Source organism: Pygoscelis adeliae, unplaced genomic scaffold (genome assembly GCF_000699105.1).
Source record: "Pygoscelis adeliae isolate BGI_AS28 unplaced genomic scaffold, ASM69910v1 Scaffold100, whole genome shotgun sequence".
Classification (NCBI taxonomy): Eukaryota; Metazoa; Chordata; class Aves; order Sphenisciformes; family Spheniscidae; genus Pygoscelis; species Pygoscelis adeliae.
The window spans coordinates 2219397-2231368 of record NW_008824034.1 but is presented as its reverse complement, the minus strand read 5'-3'; the positions used below and the strand labels follow the sequence as shown (position 1 = coordinate 2231368).

General features: G+C 40.9%; 1 protein-coding gene across 1 annotated transcript in view; it reads left to right on the top strand.

The window, feature by feature from the left end:
* The first annotated feature begins 240 nt into the window (after positions 1 to 240).
* The window catches only part of LOC103923074 (COMM domain-containing protein 5-like), an 18842-nt gene continuing 7110 nt past the window's right edge, over positions 241 to 11972 (top strand). The window contains exons 1-5 of the mRNA XM_009331326.1: positions 241 to 294; positions 372 to 406; positions 3122 to 3359; positions 4492 to 4520; positions 8463 to 8513. Coding sequence (XP_009329601.1) covers positions 241 to 294; positions 372 to 406; positions 3122 to 3359; positions 4492 to 4520; positions 8463 to 8513 — 407 coding nt within the window. The remainder of the gene's footprint in view (positions 295 to 371; positions 407 to 3121; positions 3360 to 4491; positions 4521 to 8462; positions 8514 to 11972) is intronic.

Genomic DNA, 11972 nt, shown 5'->3' with positions numbered 1-11972 from the left:
CGTGTGGTGTGGGCGCGGGAGGGGCCCTCGCTGCCCCGCCGCAGAGGGACGGGAGGGATTCCCCAGCCCGACCCGACGGGCCCGGGCCGCGTTCCTCCGGGACGCCGTGGATCCTCTTAGGAAGGCGAGGGCAGCTGGGGGGTCTGCTCTCCTCTGCCGTGCGCGGGCGGGGCTGCAGCTCTCCTGGGACGCTTCCCATTGCCTTTCCCTGCAGGAAGCTGAAGCTGAGGGTTAAATGCGATGACGAGTTTTCTTGGTTGCGTTCTAAAATTCTGTAAAATCCGTGAGAACGAGGTACGGACTTTTGCAGCTACGGATGGCCCCAAACTCCCACTGAGCGCTGTTAAAGTCATTCCTCTCTCATCCCGCAGTCCCAGAACCAGTGGTCGAGTCGCTGTCAGATTGTGTAGGGCACGTGAAGGTCAGAGACCCCATGGATATTTTCATAACGTGCAGGAGAAAATAAAGGGACCTCTAAGTGCAGGTGTCTTGCTGAAGTTGGGGTCTGTGCTTTTTGTCTGTGAGGCTTCTCCCCGTGGTAAGGCAAGACAGGTGAGATTTTCTCAAGGCGCCTTTGACCACCAAAACCAGAGTTACTCAGCTGAGTAAATTGTTGTATGCAAAATAATCACAGAATAATCGAAGAGAAGAGTTGATTAGCAGAGCAGAAGAACAGCTTGTCTGTGGCCAGCTGACAGGAGACCAACTGCTGCGCAGCACGGCGTAGTGCTGCGACCCTTACATGCAAGTTCTCTCAGCTAACTTCCTTTCAGGCTTTTTCTCCCTGATTCGAGTCAATAAGGACCCAAAGCATATGGTAGCTGGTTTATCTTTAAAAGTGTTGCTGCACAGTGTCAGAAATGGAGCGGTGTGTCCAGGGTTTTCTTACGATAATTGAAAGCAATAAAGCTACGTATAGGCAGAGGCATTTGGGACAAAAGTAAATACAGATGTTGAACCATATTTGCTGTCTAGTGCAGGCGCAATGGAGACCAAAAAGTTATACCCGTGCCAGGAAGCCTGACTGTCTCCTAAACCCTGTCTGGGTTTAATTTTGGTGTAAATTGTCGCCTACATTTAGGTGTGCAATAAATGCTTCCTGCTGTAGGGGGAGCAAACAGTCCTTCAAAACCGTCTGAAGCCAGGGCAGGTAACCCTACCTCACTGATTCACCAAGTGCCCGTGTCCCCCGGGGCGGATGGAGACAGCCTCCAGATTACACAGAGCTGGCAGAAATCTCCAGTCGTCTTCTGCTCTTGCTGGTCAGTGATTAACAGCTTGCAGGACAGCGGTTTTTCCTTTAAAGGTTTAGTTGTCTTTGAAGACGTGATGGATTTCAGCAGCGTGTATCTGATTGCTCTGGCACTGGCACCAAGTTAGTTTTTTGAGGCTGTTGCTGTTACTCTATTGCTAAATAATAACAAACATAAAAAATGAGATGCTGCTTCATGTGCCTGCTCAGTTCACGATGTAAAAACTGCATATACCATTATCTCAGGGTTATCCGGCCGGTGTTATTGCAGGCTCTGCTAAACTGCAAGTCTAAGTTTGAGACTACAGGCATCTTCTGCTAGGAGCAAATGACCCAGCAGTGAGATTTTCTTGGGATGTTTTTGGGTTATTCTTTTCTTTCTCCCTCAGACTGACTGTTGGAAATGCTGGTACAGCTGATATTTCTGAGTTCCCTGAGCTATACTGAGTAAAAAATCCTGTGTTCTAGGGTAATGCAAGTAGGTTGTAAAAGAAGATGTGGATTTTTAACCAGTTATTAGGGTTGGTCAACAGAAAGAAGACCAATACTGCCATTAAACTTGTCTAGTTAAAAAACTATAAGCAACTGTTGTTCTTTGAAGAGACAGATCAAAGTTGTATTTAAGTAGGTAAGTAGACAGCAACCTGTTTCCTCCTCTGCGCGTGATCTAGTAGACAGGCCTCAGTGCTGATCTGTATTTGGCCTTCCCAATAAATAGACTCTTCTCAAAGCCAGTTTTGTTGTTGTAGAGCAGAGCCTTTTTCAGACAGCGTGGAAAGCTTGATACTAGCACCTTGCACATCCTAGCTACTCTTTGCGAAATCTGCCATGCAGATAGTGCCAGACAAATTCAGTCAGCCACATGAATGATCCAGGACTTGCCACTGAATTTGGTGTGCATTTAAAAATGTGAAAAGCAAAGAGAATTTATTCAGAATTAGAAGATAGTAGCCAGTACAACTCGCCTAATACCAAAAGGAAGGCTGGCAGTTTGATTAAAGCTCTTCTTTTTTTTTTTTTCCTCCCAACCTTAGTATTAAGCTAATCTCTTAGTGTTGGCTTTCAGTAACACCTGCTGGCCATTTGTAACTTTTCATATTTTATTCACAGCACTAAATATGGCTCATTATAAATGACTCGTCTAATGCTCCAATCCTGCAATGGGATTGTGTCAGTAATCGTTTTTTTATCCACAGTGGGACTTCCTGTGGCTCCAGCAGTTCATCCAGACTGATCAGTGTGCAGGACAGAGGCTGACATGACAACAGAAATTTGCATAAGCCAGTGCATATGTGGAAAAGGGAAGAATAACTGAATGATGAAGATTGAAATAAACCCACGCCAGTTATTAGTGTATAATATTGCTACATGGGTTAACAGTAACTTCCTTTAAAGTCTGTATTATCAACGGTTGTGCAAACTACGAGACCTGAAGGTTTAGTTTTGTCTCCTTGCTCATTTAATCCTTAGTCTCTGCTGACATTGCAAGATAAATTAATTACATGAAACGTGGGAGAACAGTGTTGAATCGTTTACTCTCTCTGTCCTCTCTTATGCTGGGTATCAGAAGTGTAATTAAGCTGTAAGCAGACTTCCGACGTGAACGAGTTTGTTGATAGAAGCTCAAGCTGGATTTGAACTCATGAGCAATGACTTTTTTAATATTTTTGCATTATCCCACTGGACTAATTTCAGCAGTGAAAACATCTTCAATTTTACAATGCAAAAGCTTAATCCATTGAAGTTCTCTTGGTAAAGTGTTGTGAGACTGACTTATGGTGGTGGATGATCAGATGTATTTACAGAGACCTGACGTAACAGTTTCACATCAAGAAAAATGTCAGTACATTAAGTCAAGTAAAATCATAGACATGTTTATGTTAATGTTCGCGGTCTCCAGGTCTTCCTCTTTTTAAAGGGATCTTGCTTTGCTTTCTTATTCACAGTCACTGTTAATGCATTGGAAGGAAAAGACTGCAAGGAATCTGTCAGGCTGATTGCAGAAAGCACTAATCTCTCAGAAGAGCAGCTTGCTTTTCTCATTTCTGGCATGTATACCCTTCTCCGAGAAGCGTTGAGACTCCCCTTATCAACTTTCAAACAAGAAGTAAGTTCTGTGCCTACTTGGAGTCCTGATAAGTTAAAAGCTGCGTCAGATGCGAGTTACCATCTAAGCCCTGTTTGCCAGGGTGGGGAGCTGCACTAAAAGTGTTGCTCCAAGTTAAAGTGGTTGGAAGAAACTGTTAAAAATCTAGAGCTTATTATTTTACTTGTTGGGTCGACTTACAGTGAACTTTTTGGAAGAGCATTTAAGCTTTGGGAAAGAGATTCCTGTATCTTTTTCCGCTTCAGCATCTTGTTTACTGTGCATGTTTGTTTTCACTCTTAAATTAAAACCCCAGAAGAAGCCGTTGCAAAGTGTTATTTCGTTGGCATCAACTCTCTCTCCTACCCTAACTGTGTGTTCACACATACTGCTCATTTTGTCCACGCTTACAATTTTTCATATTTGTTTGTCTGCCTTTCTTCATACTTCTGCCATAGAGGAAGGTCGGTCCTATGGCCAGAAAAATATAGTGGAAATTGGGAGAAAGTGCTATTTCTGCTGATGCTGTGGATGTTCCGTGTGAATATGTATATGTTCCCAACCCCTATTCCTTCTTCATGTCTATTTTCTTTCCTTTTTCATGTTACTTTACCTTACGTTTTTTCTTTTCTCATTTTATTTTTATGTGAGCGAACCACTTTTGGGCTTCCAGCACCTTTCTCTTGTTTAAGATACTGTTTTCATATTTACCCAGGCATACTGGGAAAGCTCAAATATTGCAGGATACATAGTGAAAGTATGCTTTTAGTATTCAGAGCTTATCTTTTGCCACTTCCTTTCTGTTTCAGTGTTTAAACAAGTTACTGCAAAACATATTTGAGAATAAGGGCACATAATTACTATAAAAGAAGAATATGTTATGGATAGCTACATAAAAGAAATGGTAGGGATGTTGTTTTCAAAAATAAAGGCTTCCAAGAGATTTACGTCTTTAAAATTAATTTCTCACAACTTGATTAAACACTTCCAAAAATAATTCTCAATATGTAACCTGTCATTTCAAAACTACTGGCACTCGAGACTAAAACTTTTGGGGGGAGATGCCAAGCAAGTAACCGCTATTAATTCACTAGGTAAGAAATGATCTTTCAAGACTACATCCTATAAAATTTCACCTTCCTTGTCTTTCTAGGTTTTTAAGGAAGACCTAAAGGAGCTCAGGTATGCCTGTTTATGCCTGGTTTTTAATCTGTTTGCTTTTTCATAACTTTTCTGCAACTGCTTCCCCAAATCAACTTTTTTACACCACAAAGTTAGTATAAAAATTACCTGTAAATAACACATAATAGATCCGTTGCCAGATGTCATGTGAAGCCAGAGGAAAAAAAAAAAAACAGGTGTTGTGTAAGACTTGACTTAGCACTGAGCATGAGCAGTAAATTTCACATGCTGGGGAGATTGGTCTAATTTAGTCCGTAATGTAGGTTATGCAAATGTGAGTGACCTTCTCTCTGCCATCCCCACCTTGCCCTGCAGTATTTTCCAACATGTTTGGTAAGACAGTGGTAACATTTCAGAAGCTAAGAAACTGCCCTACTTTTTTTCTTCTTTGAAAGGCCAATGATATAACGCTCATGAAATCCTACCACCTTGTTCAGCTGTGATCTCTCTTGCCCATTACCCAAGAAAGCACAACGTTTGTTACAGACTTAGGCAAAACCTGTACCAGTCTGTTCAAAGTATCTCGGAATAGAAGTTCATATCCTAAAAGCTAGACCTCAGATGCTAATAATCTTTATCTGTTTTCCCTTATTTCCATATTCAGTAGCAATGAGAGAATAACAGCAGTTGATGTTTTCATCTATAGAATAACCTCTGCACCAAGACTCAATTATTTTAAAATGCTAATTTCCCATAATTCTTAGCATTCTGATTGCTACCTAGGAGAAATAGGTATGTTTCTAATTCTGTCTTTTTTTCATCCTTATTTGTCCGCTAACCTGCAAATTGGCTTTCTCCTCAGACTCTGTTCTGCAGAGTCATAAGCATAAGTTACTTTATGAGCAACTTCAGGCAAATGAAAGCTGCAGATTTAGACAGGTAATTGGGGTGTAATTGGTGAAAGGTGTAATTGAGGCCAAGGTGAAAGGTGCCTTGCTGGTTGATACAATTTTGTCGGCAGCTCAGTGCTGGAGTTTGGCCTGCCTTTTGTCTTGTGAGCTAAAATGTAAGCTGCTTCCTCTGCCGCGTCATGGAGTTCACACCCAGGTTAAAGTAGGTCAGTAAGAAACTGATGAATTGCTTTTGACCCAGTGGGAGTTGGTGGTGTTTGAGGTGCACACAGAATGTGTTCAGTGTGATTAAGGAATAATGAAGAGCGCTAAAAGTTCCATGCCAAGTTCTTTGGGAGTGGGTGAATTCCTCTGTTGAGCAGTGGAGACAGTTGGTATACAGGAGTGCCAGAAGTTACTGGCTGGGCTGGCTGTGTACACTGGCTGTATCTAGAAATACAGGCTCCCGGGTCCCGTCCTTGTCATTTGACCACACTTTAATGCCTTACACTTTCGTAGTTGGGTTTTTTTTTCTCACTTTATGGTTTATTCATGAAACTGTGAAGACACTTTTCAGTCTGGGTGATCTTTTTTATATCTTTTATATCTTGATAAATCTTTTTTATCTTGTTCTGGTTACCATGACTGATATAGCAGCAATAGTTCAGATAACTGCATTTATGTTGCTTGCAGACTCGTATGTTCTATGTGCTGCTCGTTGCTGCTATGCTCCCATGATTCTCACATTATTGGGACTCTTCCTAACTTCCATCTCTGACAGTCTTATTTCCTGTGAGTAGCTCTCTTCACCTTGTGGCTAAACTTTTAGTAGACTAAATAGATTATTCTACTCTCAAGTTATGATACTTAGTAAATTTGGTAGCACCTTTAGCATCTTCGATTCCTATGGGAAACATCATTTCCTATGTTTCCCAATGCACTTGGGTTTGGAGATGAAATACCTGCTCGTTTTTAAGGCACCAACTAATTACATTCAGACACTTATGCTTCTGCAGTGACTCCTGTGGGTCATCCTGTGATCATGTGCATGAAGAACACATGTAATGGGTTGAACAGCAGTGTCTTGGCATTATTGGCACCCCGTGTTTGGGCAGGTATTTTGTGGTTTAAGGCAGAAAAATGGCTTGTTTCCCTTTTTGTGTTGTGTCTTCTTTGAAAAGGTTTGAGCTCTGAGCCAGGTTACCTTTTTTCACCTCTCCTGCATTCTATTTTGTTCAGTGAAGCTGAAGACTGGACTAATTCCACCCATATAAAGTCTTGTAATTCGCAATTTCCTGGTGATGCAGCTGGTCTTGGCTTCTAGTTTTGGTGGAGAGAGAGGCTGGGAGACATTCCCACTTCTGATTAATTAGATCAGTACTGCTGGTTTCACAGGGTTGCCATTCTACATCCCCTATTTCTTAGCCTGACTGGCTGAGCCAGTGAAAATAAATGCACTTTAAATTGTGGGTGCTATTTTTTCCCTCCCCTCTCAGGTTGTTTAACAACTTTATGCCTCAGGTCAATAATATGGGATTGAGACATCCTCACACCTTCTTCCTTGCCCTTTGAGTCCCTCAGAACGTTCCTTTGAAAACTGATTGCCATCTGTAGCTCAGGCCTGAGCTGTGCCATGTTCTGTGTCTGATCTGCTTAGTGTGTGACTGGCCTCATGTAAGCTGCTTGAGCCAGGAACAGAATTTTCAGCAAAATCATTAACTGCACAGCAAAAATAATGCAAGCTCAAAGGTAGCATTAATGTGTCTGTTTTAGTAACACTTGCTCTTACAGTCAAGCAAGTATTGTGATAGGTATCATAATAATCATATTATTATGATACAACCCCCTGTCTCCAGCTATTCCACTACATACAGAGGATATTCGGTCATCACCAGGATGGATTGATACACTTGCACGGAAAGTATAAGTAATGTTTGCAGAAGTACAGTCTTGTCTCTTCTGAAAGAAAGACGGACACATGCAGCCAAAAAAACAGTCTAGTCCCTCCTCCTCACTTCCCAGATTGCCTCAGAGAACTAGCTTGCTAATATGAATTCAGTTTTATCCAAGCACCATTTAAAAATGTGTTTTAAACCCAGTTCTTCCATTAAGAATTCAAGCTCTAGTAACTGCTGTTTCACATTCCCACTGTGTGAGTTGATGAGTTGTTTTCCTCCCATCATTAGATACTGCAAGCCCTTTAGGACAGGTAACTTCCTTGTCTGCTTTGATTTTTCTTTGATATACCGCTGTGTATCTCAAGCCACTGGTGAGTAATGTCTCTGGGCACTGATTCATGTTGAGTGCTGGATTTAACTGTGGCAGCAGCGCTAGTTACTTCTCCCACTTGTCCAACCTGCCTCTCTGTAGGAGGTTACTGTCCCTGTGGCAAAGGCAGCTGAATGGGTAGTGTTTGCTCTGCAGTCTTTGCAATTCACCGCCTGATACATTGAACTGAAAATCAACAGCAGCTTGTTTGTAAGCAACAACAGCGTTGGAGGAATGGCAAAGTAGTGGAGAGGCACAGGGTAGATGGAGTGCGAGTTAGTCTGTTCCACCAGTTCTCATGGTCCCCATCAAATTTATGCTTGTCCTCCCCATGTTAGATATGCTCCATTTGTAAGTAATCTTAGCTACAAGGGCCTGTTTTTACTTTGGAGGGAGCAATCCATTCTGTCTTCTTTTCATTACGCTTCAGGTGAAAGTGAAATGAAATGTGTAGGTGTGGGATTTTTGAAAGCATGTGCTGCTGGCCTGCCTTCTGCACTTGTCAGAGCTATCAGTAAAACTTTGCTTGACTTTACTGAGAGAAGTTAAGCAAATACTGGGTTCTTTTGTAACTCACTGTTGTCATACTAGGTAGGAAAGGAAGATGTAATACAGCTTTTAGGGTCCTTGATATAAAAACATAGGCTGTCCTTTTGAGGGCCTAGACTGAACCAATACTGAAGTGCTTATGTAAGAGCTGGTCGCAATTTTAAGCAATGGAAGATGGAAAATGTTGACACATTTTTTGTGTTCTATAATAGATTTTTTTTTTTTTTTGGTAGCTAAGGTCATATATTTGTGGTAACAAAACACTTAACTATTTTGTACTGCTCTTCTCTTTAAGGATACCAGAAGATTTCATCATGGACTTTTCCAGTATAGTCTTTGGTAACAGGTTGGTATCTTCATGCATCATTCATTGTGCAACCAGCAGGGTTGCACAGAGCTCTGCTGACAAAAATCCCAGGCCTATTGAAGGAACAGCGAAATTCTCTAAATTAATGAGACCAAGATTTGTCCCATTATTTTGATTCAGCATAACATGATGTCCATCATGCATGGCTATATATGCAGTAAGTAGCTTTCATGCCAATTTTCAATTTTTCTGTGATCATCACCCGTCAGTTTTTATAATGTTCTATAGACTCTGTAAGGTGCATCAGTACCTACAGATGAAAAACGCATTGCAGAATTAAGCATTTTTATCATCATTATCATTGCAAGTTAGAGCAAAAGTGAAAGACTTGCTTTGTTGAGAGGCAAGCTACATATGCCTTCTACATGCTGTGGTTCGTGGAAACTTTCTCAGATAGCATTTAATCAAGTCTTAATGTACAGTTGAATTGGGAGTTCACACTGGGTGACTTGATGACACGTACGATGCCTCTTTTATCCGTTCTAGGGATTCCTTTTTTCTATATGGTTCTCTGCTCAACCATATTTGGCTTATTCTACATCTAGAAATTGCATGAACTTTTTGCATATGCAAAACTTTCCTCCTTGAAACTTGAGGTCACTCAGCGCATAGCATCACTAACCCAACGCTGCTCCAGATATTCACATGGAATCCTGATAATCATAGTTGTGGTATTTCAGTTACCCTCACAAGGGTCTGAATGCTGCTGCCAAAGTTAAAAATATTTTTCATTTCCTTGGTTAAGATCTTGGCTTAAAGCTAAAGGTTCTTGGAGTAAAAATAAATTCAGCCTTCTCATCTTTTCTTTGCTCTTCTGTTTGAATTATAGGTGTTAAGAATGCAAAATTCATGGTTGCAAAGTGGAAATATTGTTTGCAGTGGAAAAAAGATAAATTTAGATGTCATTTGAAGCATGCACGATTGTCTGTTTTTTACTGTGAAATCACGATGCTGGAAAATTTAGCTTTTTCTCATTTCGAAAGCTGTGATTATCCAGTGTAATCTTGCTCTGTGTTTTGAGACCAGAGAAGAGCACCTCAGATTTGATTTCCAGACAGATCTGCTTTTACAATCTTAAATGTAACACTGAATCATACATATGCTTATTGAGTCGTAAATATATATGATTGTGATAGTAAGAGAAGTATTAGCACCTGATCAAAAATTCAGTATGAGCTAGATAACCCAGCAAAATCCATTTTTAATACTTTTCCTGGCATCTTATCCTATTTTTGCAATTTTGTTCACTAAACAACAGCTCTGAAGTACTGGAAATTTGACATTTGTATTTTTGTGTCCCCACAGTTCCATCAAGCTATATAGACTGCAAGGAAACATGCCACATTGACACCATCAAATAACTGCATGAAATTAAAATATTTTTAAGGGAAAGGATAACCCTGACTTCCCCTTCTCTGAATGTTCATAATAAATGTATTGCTTTTTTTTTAAAATAGCGTAGCTTTAGTTTCTAGCAGGAGGGTGCGTTCTGTGTGCCATTTGTCAGCATTTCACACATACCAGTTTATTCATTCTCCCTGTTCAGTGGCCTGCTAGGCATGTCTTGTTATGTGCACAGGGAACCATCCAGAATTTGTCTTTAGTTTTGATATTGTTAGGTCAGCTGCTGCTCTAAATTCTCTAATCTTTCATTTTTGAGTGCTCTTCTATTGCATCCTTTGGCAGATGATGTTCTTGTCACCAGGTGTATCATCCTTTCCACATATAATTTGGACGGTCTCTAGCTGATCCATGGTGCTTTACTTGTTCTAACTTCTGCCTTCTGCACTATGTGCTGACCGTATATTGCAGCTGTTGGCACAGAGTGTTTACAACATGTAATTATAGTCTATAGGTTTTGGATATAAGATCCATTGAGTCTTTTCTGCTCCATTTTGCCATTCCTCTTAGAAATCAATGGCTTGATTAACGGCCTGTATAATTTCTGTATGTATGTTGGCCACTATGCACATTCTGTCATCCTTACAGGATTCTTGCAGTTCCAGCTGCGATCTTGTGCAAGCTGGGAAGGTGCTGACAGAAGCTTAAACTAAGCTATAAAAGCCGTGACTCTTTCTGAGGGAATGGTACTGAAGTGCCGTCCTGACCAGAGCTAAAGCTTTGTGGTTTGGCCACAGAAATGCCATAGCTCAACAATATTCAGAAGCTTCACCTCTGTTTGGGCATTGCTGACCGTTCCCACCACCACTGACTGGAACATCTTCCTGTTTTCTCTACTCTTTCTTCCCGCAAAATGCTGGTGCTGCACTGAATGGACTATCTTCCATTGATGGGATTTAGCATGTCTTAAGGAAGCGGTAGCAGTGTGGCTATTTTTAGGCATTCTCCAAATTAAGCAATACTCTGGCAGCAGCTCACCACTAAGGGAAAGGCCTGTTTAATCCTGCTATAATGACCATTCTAGACTCCAGCTCCTCATGGTTGCACCCAGCTGTGGTGACCTACTTCCTATCCAGTAGCTGACAGTGAGTAAGAACCAGCTGATCTATTTTTTCTGCTCATTCCTTTACCGTACTATTAGGAATGTGTGTCACTTCTGACACCACCCAATCCCCCCCAAAAAGGATAAATTCTTTCTTATATTGCCTTTGCTAAATGCAAGAGTATTGGAGGATCTCAGCCTGTCAGTCCTCTGTACCTTATCAAATCATTAATCTTTCTGGGCAGTTTCTAAAGGCACCAGCTAACTTGCACACAAGAATCTGAGTAGGGATGGTAGACTATCATTCCTACAGTCCTTGATTTGTTCAGAGAGGATTCCTTTCTGATGTAAAGTCTGTATCCATGTCTAGCACCATGGATAAAGGAGGTAACGTTTCTTCTCCTGCCCTTAGCGGGAATGCTGGAGTAGCTTTGAAATGTACTGTAAACAACTTCCAGAGACATGGGATGCTTAGCAAAAAAAGAAAAAAAAAAATCCAGACTAGCTCCCGAATGGACCAGCTGAGTGACCCCATTCTGAAGATATTTCTGTGTATATATCTAAAAATGGGTAGTTGTTATGTCTTTGTATCAGATTTGGCCTGTTTACTTACCCAGAGCTTAAGATGCTGTTAAAATTTTAAAGATTGTCAACCATTTGAAGTTTAATTGCTGTCAACTGTATTTCCTCGCAGAAATAAACTGAGGCTTGATCAGCCTGATTCTTCCTGCAGTATGAGTAATAAATGAAGTCCTTGGCTTCTTATACTTTAGACTAGACAAAAGTCTTGAAGGCTGTGCTGGGGTTGGCAGGGAACATTATGTAAGGAACTTAGAGATTGTAAATTATGTTGGATTAGCAAGAACCACTGTGTGATTTTTTTTTTTTTTAAAGTATGCTTCAAAGTACACTCTACTATTATTATATTTTAAAACATTGCTGCTCGCTAATACTAGATGCTTTCTGCTGAAGGAGCACAGTGACCTTATTCCGAC